The sequence below is a fragment of the Salmo salar genome, chromosome ssa20 (assembly GCF_905237065.1).
Source record: "Salmo salar chromosome ssa20, Ssal_v3.1, whole genome shotgun sequence".
NCBI classification, from domain to species: Eukaryota; Metazoa; Chordata; class Actinopteri; order Salmoniformes; family Salmonidae; genus Salmo; species Salmo salar.
Window position 1 is genome coordinate 85786281 of NC_059461.1, and position 15000 is coordinate 85801280.

The 15000-nt window shown below is 49.3% G+C and overlaps 1 protein-coding gene across 1 annotated transcript in view; it reads left to right on the plus strand.

Annotated features, from left to right (window-relative positions):
- LOC106594828 (ventricular zone-expressed PH domain-containing protein) overlaps positions 1–15000 on the plus strand; it is a 197401-nt gene that overhangs the window by 98048 nt on the left and 84353 nt on the right. Inside the window, exon 6 of the mRNA XM_045704029.1 lies at positions 7180–7389. Within this exon, the coding sequence (XP_045559985.1) occupies positions 7180–7389 (210 nt within the window). The remainder of the gene's footprint in view (positions 1–7179; positions 7390–15000) is intronic.

Consider the following 15000-nt stretch of genomic DNA (forward strand, 5'->3'; position numbering starts at 1 on the left):
TCTCCATGGGAACGTATGTCTTTGATCGTCTGTCTCCATGGGAACGTATGTCATTGATCGTCTGTCTCCATGGGAACGTATGTCTTTGATAGTCTGTCTCCATGGGAACATATGTCTTTGATAGTCTGTCTCTATGGGCACATATGTCTTTGATAGTCTGTCTCTATGGGAACGTATGTCTTTGATAGTCTGTCTCTATGGGAACATATGTCTTTGATAGTCTGTCTCCATGGGAATGTACACTGCTCAAAAACATGCACATTTGTGGCCTGCTGGAGGTCATTTTGCAGGGCTCTGGCAGTGCTCCTCCTGCTCCTCCTTGCACAAAGGAGTTGCTGCTGGGTTGTTGCCCTCCTACGGCCTCCTCCACGTCACCTGATGTACTGGCCTGTCTTCTGGTAGCGCCTCCATGCTCTGGACACTACGCTGACAGACACAGCAAACCTTCTTGCCACAGCTCGCATTGATGTGCCATCCTGGATGAGCTGCACTACCTGAGCCACTTGTGTGGGTTGTAGACTCCATCTCATGCTACCACTAGAGTGAAAGCACCGCCAGCATTCAAAAGTGACCAAAACATCAGCCAGGAAGCATAGGAACTGAGAAGTGGTCTGTGGTCCCCACCTGCAGAACCACTCCTTTATTGGGGGTGTCTTGCTAATTGCTATAATTTCCACCTGTTGTATATTCCATTTGCACAACAGCATGTGAAATGTATTGTCAATCAGTGTTGCTTCCTAAGTGGACAGTTTGATTTCACAGAAGTGTGATTGACTTGGAGTTACATTGTGTTGTTTAAGTGTTCCCTTTATTTTTTTGAGCAGTATATTTCACCCTCTTTTCTGTTCTCTCTTTCTTTTCCATTCCTTTCAGATCCCTACTGTCTGCTGTATTCCTCCAGACCTCAGATCCCTACTGTCTGCTGTGTTCCTCCCAGACCTCAGATCCCTACTGTCTGCTGTGTTCCTCCCAGACCTCAGATCCCTACTGTCTGCTGTATTCCTCCCAGACCTCAGATCCCTACTGTCTGCTGTGTTCCTCCCAGACCTCAGATCCCTACTGTCTGCTGTGTTCCTCCCAGACCTCAGATCCCTACTGTCTGCTGTATTCCTCCCAGACCTCAGATCCCTACTGTCTGCTGTATTCCTCCCAGACCTCAGATCCCTACTGTCTGCTGTGTTCCTCCCAGACCTCAGATCCCTACTGTCTGCTGTGTTCCTCCCAGACCTCAGATCCCTACTGTCTGCTGTGTTCCTCCCAGACCTCAGATCCCTACTGTCTGCTGTGTTCCTCCCAGACCTCAGATCCCTACTGTCTGCTGTGTTCCTCCCAGACCTCAGATCCCTACTGTCTGCTGTATTCCTCCCAGACCTCAGATCCCTACTGTCTGCTGTGTTCCTCCCAGACCTCAGATCCCTACTGTCTGCTGTGTTCCTCCCAGACCTCAGATCCCTACTGTCTTCTGTGTTCCTCCCAGACCTCAGATCCCTACTGTCTGCTGTGTTCCTCCAGACCTCAGATCCCTACTGTCTTCTGTATTCCTCCAGACCTCAGATCCCTACTGTCTGCTGTATTCCTCCCAGACCTCAGATCCCTACTGTCTGCTGTGTTCCTCCCAGACCTCAGATCCCTACTGTCTTCTGTATTCCTCCAGACCTCAGATCCCTACTGTCTGCTGTGTTCCTCCCAGACCTCAGATCCCTACTGTCTGCTGTATTCCTCCAGACCTCAGATCCCTACTGTCTGCTGTATTCCTCCCAGACCTCAGATCCCTACTGTCTGCTGTATTCCTCCCAGACCTCAGATCCCTACTGTCTGCTGTATTCCTCCCAGACCTCAGATCCCTACTGTCTGCTGTGTTCCTCCCAGACCTCAGATCCCTACTGTCTGCTGTATTCCTCCCAGACCTCAGATCCCTACTGTCTTCTGTGTTCCACCAGACCTCAGATCCCTACTGTCTGCTGTGTTCCTCCCAGACCTCAGATTCCTACTGTCTTCTGTGTTCCTCCAGACCTCAGATCCCTACTGTCTGCTGTATTCCTCCCAGACCTCAGATCCCTACTGTCTGCTGTGTTCCTCCCAGACCTCAGATCCCTACTGTCTGCTGTGTTCCTACCAGACCTCAGATCCCTACTGTCTGCTGTGTTCCTCCCAGACCTCAGATCCCTACTGTCTGCTGTGTTCCTCCCAGACCTCAGATCCCTACTGTCTGCTGTATTCCTCCAGACCTCAGATCCCTACTGTCTGCTGTGTTCCTCCAGACCTCAGATCCCTACTGTCTGCTGTATTCCTCCCAGACCTCAGATCCCTACTGTCTGCTGTGTTCCTCCAGACCTCAGATCCCTACTGTCTGCTGTGTTCCTCCCAGACCTCAGATCCCTACTGTCTGCTGTGTTCCTCCCAGACCTCAGATCCCTACTGTCTGCTGTGTTCCTCCAGACCTCAGATCCCTACTGTCTGCTGTGTTCCTCCAGACCTCAGATCCCTACTGTCTGCTGTGTTCCTCCCAGACCTCAGATCCCTACTGTCTGCTGTATTCCTCCCAGACCTCAGATCCCTACTGTCTGCTGTATTCCTCCAGACCTCAGATCCCTACTGTCTGCTGTATTCCTCCCAGACCTCAGATCCCTACTGTCTGCTGTATTCCTCCCAGACCTCAGATCCCTACTGTCTGCTGTGTTCCTCCAGACCTCAGATCCCTACTGTCTGCTGTATTCCTCCCAGACCTCAGATCCCTACTGTCTGCTGTATTCCTCCAGACCTCAGATCCCTACTGTCTGCTGTGTTCCTCCCAGACCTCAGATCCCTACTGTCTGCTGTGTTCCTCCAGACCTCAGATCCCTACTGTCTGCTGTATTCCTCCAGACCTCAGATCCCTACTGTCTGCTGTATTCCTCCCAGACCTCAGATCCCTACTGTCTGCTGTGTTCCTCCAGACCTCAGATTCCTACTGTCTGCTGTGTTCCTCCAGACCTCAGATCCCTACTGTCTGCTGTGTTCCTCCCAGACCTCAGATCCCTACTGTCTGCTGTGTTCCTCCCAGACCTCAGATCCCTACTGTCTGCTGTGTTCCTCCCAGACCTCAGATCCCTACTGTCTGCTGTGTTCCTCCCAGACCTCAGATCCCTACTGTCTGCTGTATTCCTCCCAGACCTCAGATCCCTACTGTCTGCTGTATTCCTCCCAGACCTCAGATCCCTACTGTCTGCTGTGTTCCTCCCAGACCTCAGATCCCTACTGTCTGCTGTATTCCTCCCAGACCTCAGATCCCTACTGTCTGCTGTATTCCTCCCAGACCTCAGATCCCTACTGTCTGCTGTGTTCCTCCCAGACCTCAGATCCCTACTGTCTGCTGTATTCCTCCCAGACCTCAGATCCCTACTGTCTGCTGTATTCCTCCCAGACCTCAGATCCCTACTGTCTGCTGTATTCCTCCAGACCTCAGATCCCTACTGTCTTCTGTGTTCCTCCCAGACCTCAGATCCCTACTGTCTGCTGTATTCCTCCAGACCTCAGATTCCTACTGTCTTCTGTGTTCCTCCCAGACCTCAGATCCCTACTGTCTGCTGTGTTCCTCCAGACCTCAGATCCCTACTGTCTGCTGTATTCCTCCCAGACCTCAGATCCCTACTGTCTGCTGTATTCCTCCCAGACCTCAGATCCCTACTGTCTGCTGTATTCCTCCCAGACCTCAGATCCCTACTGTCTGCTGTGTTCCTCCCAGACCTCAGATCCCTACTGTCTGCTGTATTCCTCCCAGACCTCAGATCCCTACTGTCTGCTGTATTCCTCCCAGACCTCAGATCCCTACTGTCTGCTGTATTCCTCCAGACCTCAGATCCCTACTGTCTGCTGTGTTCCTCCCAGACCTCAGATCCCTACTGTCTGCTGTATTCCTCCCAGACCTCAGATCCCTACTGTCTGCTGTATTCCTCCCAGACCTCAGATCCCTACTGTCTGCTGTGTTCCTCCCAGACCTCAGATCCCTACTGTCTGCTGTGTTCCTCCAGACCTCAGATCCCTACTGTCTGCTGTGTTCCTCCAGACCTCAGATCCCTACTGTCTGCTGTATTCCTCCCAGACCTCAGATCCCTACTGTCTGCTGTATTCCTCCAGACCTCAGATCCCTACTGTCTGCTGTGTTCCTCCCAGACCTCAGATCCCTACTGTCTGCTGTGTTCCTCCCAGACCTCAGATCCCTACTGTCTGCTGTATTCCTCCCAGACCTCAGATCCCTACTGTCTGCTGTATTCCTCCCAGACCTCAGATCCCTACTGTCTGCTGTATTCCTCCCAGACCTCAGATCCCTACTGTCTGCTGTATTCCTCCCAGACCTCAGATCCCTACTGTCTGCTGTATTCCTCCCAGACCTCAGATCCCTACTGTCTGCTGTATTCCTCCAGACCTCAGATCCCTACTGTCTGCTGTATTCCTCCCAGACCTCAGATCCCTACTGTCTGCTGTATTCCTCCAGACCTCAGATCCCTACTGTCTGCTGTGTTCCTCCAGACCTCAGATCCCTACTGTCTGCTGTATTCCTCCAGACCTCAGATCCCTACTGTCTGCTGTGTTCCTCCAGACCTCAGATCCCTACTGTCTGCTGTGTTCCTCCAGACCTCAGATCCCTACTGTCTGCTGTATTCCTCCCAGACCTCAGATCCCTACTGTCTGCTGTGTTCCTCCAGACCTCAGATCCCTACTGTCTGCTGTATTCCTCCCAGACCTCAGATCCCTACTGTCTGCTGTATTCCTCCCAGACCTCAGATCCCTACTGTCTGCTGTGTTCCTCCCAGACCTCAGATCCCTACTGTCTGCTGTGTTCCTCCAGACCTCAGATCCCTACTGTCTGCTGTGTTCCTCCAGACCTCAGATCCCTACTGTCTGCTGTGTTCCTCCAGACCTCAGATCCCTACTGTCTGCTGTATTCCTCCAGACCTCAGATCCCTACTGTCTGCTGTATTCCTCCCAGACCTCAGATCCCTACTGTCTGCTGTATTCCTCCCAGACCTCAGATCCCTACTGTCTGCTGTATTCCTCCAGACCTCAGATCCCTACTGTCTGCTGTATTCCTCCCAGACCTCAGATCCCTACTGTCTGCTGTATTCCTCCCAGACCTCAGATTCCTACTGTCTTCTGTGTTCCTCCAGACCTCAGATCCCTACTGTCTGCTGTATTCCTCCAGACCTCAGATCCCTACTGTCTGCTGTATTCCTCCCAGACCTCAGATCCCTACTGTCTGCTGTGTTCCTCCAGACCTCAGATCCCTACTGTCTGCTGTGTTCCTCCAGACCTCAGATCCCTACTGTCTGCTGTGTTCCTCCCAGACCTCAGATCCCTACTGTCTGCTGTATTCCTCCCAGACCTCAGATCCCTACTGTCTGCTGTATTCCTCCAGACCTCAGATCCCTACTGTCTGCTGTATTCCTCCCAGACCTCAGATCCCTACTGTCTGCTGTATTCCTCCCAGACCTCAGATCCCTACTGTCTGCTGTATTCCTCCCAGACCTCAGATCCCTACTGTCTGCTGTGTTCCTCCCAGACCTCAGATCCCTACTGTCTGCTGTATTCCTCCCAGACCTCAGATCCCTACTGTCTGCTGTATTCCTCCCAGACCTCAGATCCCTACTGTCTGCTGTGTTCCTCCAGACCTCAGATCCCTACTGTCTGCTGTATTCCTCCCAGACCTCAGATCCCTACTGTCTGCTGTGTTCCTCCCAGACCTCAGATCCCTACTGTCTGCTGTATTCCTCCCAGACCTCAGATCCCTACTGTCTGCTGTGTTCCTCCAGACCTCAGATCCCTACTGTCTGCTGTATTCCTCCCAGACCTCAGATCCCTACTGTCTGCTGTGTTCCTCCCAGACCTCAGATCCCTACTGTCTGCTGTATTCCTCCCAGACCTCAGATCCCTACTGTCTGCTGTATTCCTCCCAGACCTCAGATCCCTACTGTCTGCTGTGTTCCTCCAGACCTCAGATCCCTACTGTCTGCTGTGTTCCTCCCAGACCTCAGATTCCTACTGTCTGCTGTATTCCTCCCAGACCTCAGATCCCTACTGTCTTCTGTGTTCCTCCAGACCTCAGATCCCTACTGTCTGCTGTATTCCACCCAGACCTCAGATCCCTACTGTCTGCTGTGTTCCTCCCAGACCTCAGATCCCTACTGTCTGCTGTATTCTCTCTCTCTCTCTCTCTCTCTCTCTCTCTCTCTCTCTCTCTCTCTCTCTCTCTCCTAATCTCAACTCTGCTCTCTCTCTCTCTCTCTCTCTCTCTCTCTCTCTCTCTCTCTCTCTCTCTCTCTCTCTCTCTCTCTCTCTCCTAATCTCAACTCTGCTCTCTCTCTCTCTCTCTCTCCTAATCTCAATTTTGCTCTCTCTCTCTCTGTCTCCTAATCTCAACCCTGCTCTCTCTCTCTCCTAATCTCAACTCTGCTCTCTCTCTTTCTCTCCTAATCTCTACTCTGCTCTCTCCTCTCTCTCTCTCTCTCTCTCTCTCTCTCTCTCTCAATCTCTCTCTCTCTCCCTTAATCTCAACTCTGCTCTCTCTCTCCTAATCTCAACTCTGCTCTCTCTCCCTCTCCCTCTCTCTCTCTCTCCTAATCTCAACTCTGCCTTCTCTCTCTCTCTCTCTCTCTCTCTCCTAATCTCAACTCTGCCTTCTCTCTCTCTCTCTCCTAATCTCAACTCTGCCTTCTCTCTCTCTCTCTCTCTCCTAATCTCAACTCTGCCTTCTCTCTCTCTCTCTCCTAATCTCAACTCTGCCTTCTCTCTCTCTCTCTCTCTCTCCTAATCTCAACTCTGCTCTCTCTCTCTCTCTCTCTCTCTCTCTCTCTCTCTCCTAATCTCAACTCTGCCTTCTCTCTCTCTCTCTCTCTCTCTCTCTCTCTCCTAATCTCAACTCTGCTCTCTCTCTCTCTCTCTCTCTCTCCTAATCTCAACTCTGCCTTCTCTCTCTCTCTCTCTCTCTCTCTCCTAATCTCAACTCTGCTCTCTCTCTGTCTGTCTCCAGGAAGAGTAGCTGCAGCTTTGGCTGTAGCTAATGGGGGATTCTAATAAAATACTGAATACTCTCATACCGCCTTCTAGCCTCTTTTCCATCCTTCAACCCAATGCTGATCACTGGTTTTATCCTCTCCCCCTCTCTCTCCCACTCCCTCCCTCCCTCCTCTCTCCCCCCTCCAGGTTCTGAGCCCCCTGGTGCCCTCCCTGGTTGGTTACCTAGGCGATGCCTCTCTGAACGAGACCCTACTGGGTGCACTGGTGGACGTGTCACAGGCTAGCCCCGCCTCCATGGCCCCCTTCCTGCCTGCGCTGAGGGTTGTGGGTCAGCAGTACCCAGTTCTGCTGGGACACGTGGTCAAAATACACAGAGCTGTGGGCTTGACCAGTGAGGTGAGGAGACATCAATATTCACCTTTCTTCTACTCTTACTTCTCTCTCTTTCCCCCTCTCATTTCTCTCTCATTTCTCTCTCTCCTCCTCTTCTCTCTCATTCCCCCTCTCATTTCTCTCTCTCCTCCTCTTCTCTCTCTCATTTCCCCTCTCATTTCTCTCTCATTTCTCTCTCGACTCATCTTCTCTCTCATTCCCCCTCTCATTTATCTCTCATTTCTCTCTCTCATTCCCCCTCTCATTTCTCTCTCTCCTCCTCTTCTCTCTCATTCCCCCTCTCATTTCTCTCTCGCCTCCTCTTCTCTCTCATTCCCCCTCTCATTTATCTCTCATTTCTCTCTCCTCTTCTCTCTCATTCCCCCTCTCATTTCTCTCTCTCCTCTTCTCTCTCATTCCCCCTCTCATTTCTCTCTCTCCTCCTCTTCTCTCTCATTCCCCCTTTCCCCTGTCATTGTCAACTTTCATTTCCTCTCTTCTTCTATCTCTCCATCAGTGTTGGGCAGTGCAGCAGTGTTAACACAGACGCCGGAACTCACTGTGCCAGAATCACTTAGTCAGCCTGGCTAGGTCTGTCCATACACACACACACACACACACACACACACACACACACACACACACACACACACACACACACACACACACACACACACACACACACACACACACACACACACACACACACACACACACACACACACACACACACACACACACACACACACACACACTTATCATGAACCATCAGTCACCTGCCAGAAATAATCAATCAAAACACAGGGACACAGTGAAACTGATCCTTACATTCCTAATTCCCAATCATCATTAGCTTGAGCTTTCATATTAACCTAATCTTACTCATATAAGGTTTAGGGTGACATTGACAATAAACACTCAGTTAACAGGTCCATATCTACAGTTCAGTTAACAGGTCCATATCTACAGTTCAGTTAACAGGTCCATATGTACTGTTCAGTTAACAGGTCCATATCTGCAGTTCAGTTAACAGGTCCATATCTGCAGTTCAGTTAACAGGTCCATATCTGCAGTTCAGTTAACAGGTCCATATCTACAGTTCAGTTAACAGGTCCATATCTACAGTTCAGTTAACAGGTCCATATCTACAGTTCAGTTAACAGGTCCATATCTGCAGTTCAGTTAACAGGTCCATATCTACAGTTCAGTTAACAGGTCGATATGTACTGTTCAGTTAACAGGTCCATATCTGCAGTTCAGTTAACAGGTCCATATCTACAGTTCAGTTAACAGGTCGATATGTACTGTTCAGTTAACAGGTCCATATCTGCAGTTCAGTTAACAGGTCCATATGTACTGTTCAGTTAACAGGTCCATATCTGCAGCTCAGTTAACAGGCCGATAGCTGCATGCCTGTATAGTTATGCTTGGAACCACAGCATCAAATCTGTCAAAGCAGTTTATTTAGCTTATTAATCACGGTATGTTCTGGTATCACGCCATCTCATGTGGGGGTCAACTCTAACACGCTTAGGTAACACGCTAAACCCGCTATATGCCTGTGTGTGTAAGCACTACATGCTTTTCCAGCCCTGCATGTGGTTTCATTCAGTGGAAGTGTTTGTTCAGGTGAACATTGTCTTCTAGGGTCAAGATCTGGAAGATTTCTGCAGACTGTTAATGGACATGATGGTCTAATGAGATGATTGGTGAATGAGGCCTTCTGAAGGAACACTGAGAGATGATTGGTGAATGAGGCCTTCTGAAGGAACACTGAGAGATGATTAGTGAATGAGGCCTTCTGAAGGAACACTGAGAGATGATTAGTGAATGAGGCCTTCTGAAGGAACACAGAGGAGATGATTAGTGAATGGGGCCTTCCGAAGGAACACTGAGAGATGATTGGTGAATGAGGCCTTCTGAAGGAACACTGAGAGATGATTAGTGAATGGGGCCTTCTGAAGGAACACAGAGGAGATGATTAGTGAATGAGGCCTTCTGAAGGAACACTGAGAGATGATTGGTGAATGAGGCCTTCTGAAGGAACACTGAGAGATGATTGGTGAATGAGGCCTTCTGAAGGAACACAGAGGAGATGATTAGTGAATGGGGCCTTCTGAAGGAACACTGAGAGATGATTAGTGAATGAGGCCTTCTGAAGGAACACTGAGAGATGATTAGTGAATGGGGCCTTCCGAAGGAACACTGAGAGATGATTAGTGAATGGGGCCTTCTGAAGGAACACTGAGAGGAGATGATTAGTGAATGGGGCCTTCTGAAGGAACACTGAGAGGAGATGATTAGTGAATGGGGCCTTCTGAATGAACACTGAGAGGAGATGATTGGTGAATGAGGCCTTCCGAAGGAACACAGAGGAGATGATTAGTGAATGGGGCCTTCTGAAGGAACACAGAGGAGATGATTAGTGAATGGGGCCTTCTGAAGGAACACTGAGAGGAGATGATTAGTGAATGGGGCCTTCTGAAGGAACACTGAGAGATGATTGGTGAATGGGGCCTTCCGAAGGAACACAGAGGAGATGATTAGTGAATGGGGCCTTCTGAAGGAACACTGAGAGATGATTAGTGAATGAGGCCTTCCGAAGGAACACTGAGAGGAGATGATTAGTGAATGGGGCCTTCCGAAGGAACACTGAGAGATGATTGGTGAATGAGGCCTTCTGAAGGAACACAGAGGAGATGATTAGTGAATGGGGCCTTCTGAAGGAACACAGAGGAGATGATTAGTGAATGAGGCCTTCCGAAGGAACACTGAGAGATGATTGGTGAATGAGGCCTTCTGAAGGAACACAGAGGAGATGATTAGTGAATGGGGCCTTCTGAAGGAACACTGAGAGATGATTGGTGAATGAGGCCTTCTGAAGGAACACTGAGAGATGATTGGTGAATGAGGCCTTCTGAAGGAACACTGAGAGATGATTAGTGAATGGGGCCTTCTGAAGGAACACAGAGGAGATGATTAGTGAATGAGGCCTTCCGAAGGAACACTGAGAGTAGATGATTAGTGAATGGGGCCTTCTGAAGGAACACTGAGAGTAGAGGCATGTCCCAGCCTGTCCTATTGTTACGCCTAAGTGGTTAGCACCAGGGGTTCAACTAGTGTTGAGCCATGCTCAAGGTCATCTGCCATGTCTCTCCACACTTCTCTCTTGTCCCATGTCCATATCCACACCCTGGTTCAACCCTAACCCTAGCCATAACCCCAACCCTAGCTTCATGTCCACACCCCAGCTCAGGCATACCCCTAGCCATAACCCTAACCCAAACCCTAGCTTCATGTCCACACCCAGGCTCAGCCATACCCCTAGCCATAACCCTAACCCTAGCCATATCCCTAACCCTAGCCATAACCCTAGCCATAACCCCAACCCTAGCTTCATGTCCACACCCCAGCTCAGCCATAACCCTAGCCATAACCCTAACCCTAGATTCATGTCCACACCCAGGCTCAAACCTAATGCTAGCCATAACCCTAACCCTAGCCATAACCCTAACCCTAGCCATAACCCTAACCCTAGCCATAACCCTAACCCTAGCCATATCCCTAACCCTAGCCATAACCCTAGCCATATCCCTAACCCTAGCCATAACCCTAGCCATAACCCTAACCCTAGCCATAACCCTAACCCTAGCCATATCCCTAACCCTAGCCATAACCCTAACCCTAGCCATAACCCCAGCCATAACCCTAACCCTAGCCATAACCCTAGCCATAACCCTAACCCTAGCCATAACCATAACCCTAGCCATAACCCTAGCCATAACCCTAACCCTAGCCATAACCCTAGCCATAACCATAACCCTAGCCATAACCCTAACCCTAGCCATAACCCTAGCCATAACCCTAACCCTAACCTTCACATTAATCTTGGATTATCATACTTTTATCATACAGTTTTGGGGCCCTTAAGATGCTGGATCAGGAGCCTGTTCTGGTTAGCTCCGGCTCAATTTAACCACTGGTCAATATGGGGTCACACTTCACCTCTCCACCATCATAACTGACTTCTGGTGAGAGTTCTGGTACAAAATGGCCTCACCCAGGTAGAGGTGGGTGTTACACATGTTTCCTCTGAGGTCATCCAGTCCATTCCTCTCAACGATAAAACCTAAGTGGTTGATGGAGAGAGACACATGTTACCTAGTGATGAAATGACTCCCAACACCTTGTCAAGAGGAGACAGAGAGAGAGATACCTAGTGATTATATGACTCCCAACACCTTGTCAAGAGGAGACAGAGAGAGAGATACCTAGTGATTATATGACTCCCAACACCTTGTGAAGAGGAGACAGAGAGAGATACCTAGTGATTATATGACTCCCAACACCTTGTGAAGAGGAGACAGAGAGAGAGATACCTAGTGATTATATGACTCCCAACACCTTGTGAAGAGGAGACAGAGAGAGATACCTAGTGATGAAATTACTCCCAACACCTTGTGAAGTGGAGACAGAGAGAGAGATACCTAGTGATTATATGACTCCCAACACCTTGTGAAGAGGAGACAGGGAGAGAGATACCTAGTGATTATATGACTCCCAACACCTTGTGAAGAGGAGACAGAGAGAGAGATACCTAGTGATTATATGACTCCCAACACCTTGTGAAGAGGAGACAGAGAGAGATACCTAGTGATTATATGACTCCCAACACCTTGTGAAGTGGAGACAGAGAGAGATACCTAGTGATGAAATGACTCCCAACACCTTGTGAAGAGGAGACAGAGAGAGATACCTAGTGATTATATGACTCCCAACACCTTGTGAAGAGGAGACAGAGAGATACCTAGTGATTATATGACTCCCAACACCTTGTGAAGAGGAGACAGAGAGAGAGATACCTAGTGATTATATGACTCCCAACACCTTGTGAAGTGGAGACAGAGAGAGAGATACCTAGTGATTATATGACTCCCAACACCTTGTGAAGTGGAGACAGAGAGAGATACCTAGTGATTATATGACTCCCAACACCTTGTGAAGAGGAGACGAGAGAGAGATACCTAGTGATTATATGACTCCCAACACCTTGTGAAGAGGAGACCGAGAGAGAGATACCTAGTGATTATATGACTCCCAACACCTTGTGAGGAGGAGACAGAGAGAGAGATACCTAGTGATTATATGACTCCCAACACCTCGTGAAGAGGAGACAGAGAGAGAGATACCTAGTGATTATATGACTCCCAACACCTCGTGAAGAGGGGAGACAGAGAGAGATACCTAGTGATTATATGACTCCCAACACCTTGTGAAGAGGGGAGACAGAGAGAGATACCTAGTGATTATATGACTCCCAACACCTTGTGAAGAGGAGACAGAGAGAGATACCTAGTGATTATATGACTCCCAACACCTTGTGAAGAGGAGACAGAGAGAGAGATACCTAGTGATTATATGACTCCCAACACCTTGTGAAGTGGAGACAGAGAGATACCTAGTGATTATATGACTCCCAACACCTCGTGAAGAGGAGACAGAGAGAGAGATACCTAGTGATTATATGACTCCCAACACCTTGTGAAGTGGAGACAGAGAGAGATACCTAGTGATGAAATGACTCCCAACACCTTGTGAAGAGGAGACAGAGAGAGATACCTAGTGATTATATGACTCCCAACACCTTGTGAAGAGGAGAGACAGAGAGAGAGATACCTAGTGATTATATGACTCCCAACACCTTGTGAAGAGGAGACAGAGAGAGAGATACCTAGTGATTATATGACTCCCAACACCTTGTGAAGAGGAGACAGAGAGAGAGATACCTAGTGATTATATGACTCCCAACACCTTGTGAAGTGGAGACAGAGAGATACCTAGTGATTATATGACTCCCAACACCTCGTGAAGAGGAGACAGAGAGAGAGATGAAATGACTCCCAACACCTCGTGAAGAGGAGACAGAGAGATACTTAGTGATTATATGACTCCCAACACCTCGTGAAGAGGAGACAGAGAGAGATACCTAGTGATTATATGACTCCCAACACCTTGTGAAGAGGAGACAGAGAGAGAGATACCTAGTGATTATATGACTCCCAACACCTTGTGAAGAGGAGACAGAGAGAGAGATACCTAGTGATGAAATTACTCCCAACACCTTGTGAAGAGGAGACAGAGAGAGATACCTAGTGATTATATGACTCCCAACACCTCGTGAAGAGGAGACAGAGAGAGAGATACCTAGTGATGAAATGACTCCCAACACCTTGTGAAGAGGAGACAGAGAGAGATACCTAGTGATTATATGACTCCCAACACCTTGTCAAGAGGAGACAGAGAGAGATACCTAGTGATTATATGACTCCCAACACCTTGTGAAGAGGAGACAGAGAGAGATACCTAGTGATTATATGACTCCCAACACCTTGTGAAGAGGAGACAGAGAGAGATACCTAGTGATTATATGACTCCCAACACCTTGTGAAGAGGAGACAGAGAGAGATACCTAGTGATTATATGACTCCCAACACCTTGTGAAGAGGAGACAGAGAGAGAGATACCTAGTGATTATATGACTCCCAACACCTTGTGAAGAGGAGACAGAGAGAGATACCTAGTGATTATATGACTCCCAACACCTTGTGAAGAGGAGACAGAGAGAGAGATACCTAGTGATTATATGACTCCCAACACCTCGTGAAGAGGAGACAGAGAGAGAGATACCTAGTGATGAAATGACTCCCAACACCTTGTGAAGAGGAGACAGAGAGATACTTAGTGATTATATGACTCCCAACACCTTGTGAAGAGGAGACAGAGAGATACCTAGTGATTATATGACTCCCAACACCTTGTGAAGCGGTGTGAGGTATGTTGTAGCCCTCTGCATCCTTTTGGAATGACTCTCTCCTGGATTTACAAGACACTTGAGAGGGAAAAGCTTTGAACCACAGCTAGTTAGCTACCCCTTACACCCTGACCTGGTGCCACCTTCTGTAACCCCCCTCTCTCCAGCCTCCTGTCTCTCTCCTTCCCTCCCTCAACAAACTCTCTCCAGCCTCCTCTCTCTCTCCAGCCTCCTGTCTCTCTCCTTCCCTCCCTCAACAAACTCTCTCCAGCCTCCTGTCTCTCTCCTTCCCTCCCTCAACAAACTCTCTCCAGCCTCCTCTCTCTCTCCTTCCCTCCCTCAACAAACTCTCTCCAGCCTCCTGTCTCTCTCCTTCCCTCCCTCAACAAACTCTCTCCAGCCTCCTGTCTCTCTCCTTCCCTCCCTCAACAAACTCTCTCCAGCCTCCTCTCTCTCTCCTTCCCTCCCTCAACAAACTCTCTCCAGCCTCCTCTCTCTCTCCTTCCCTCCCTCAACAAACTCTCTCCAGCCTCCCCTCTCTCTCCTTCCCTGCCTCAACAAACTCTCTCCAGCCTCCCCTCTCTCTCCTTCCCTCCCTCAACAAACTCTCTCCAGCCTCCCCTCTCTCTCCTTCCCTCCCTCAACAAACTCTCTCCAGCCTCCTCTCTCTCTCCTTCCCTCCCTCAACAAACTCTCTCCAGCCTCCTCTCTCTCTCCTTCCCTCCCTCAACAAACTCTCTCCAGCCTCCCCTCTCTCTCCTTCCCTCCCTCAACAAACTCTCTCCAGCCTCCTCTCTCTCTCCTTCCCTCCCTCAACAAACTCT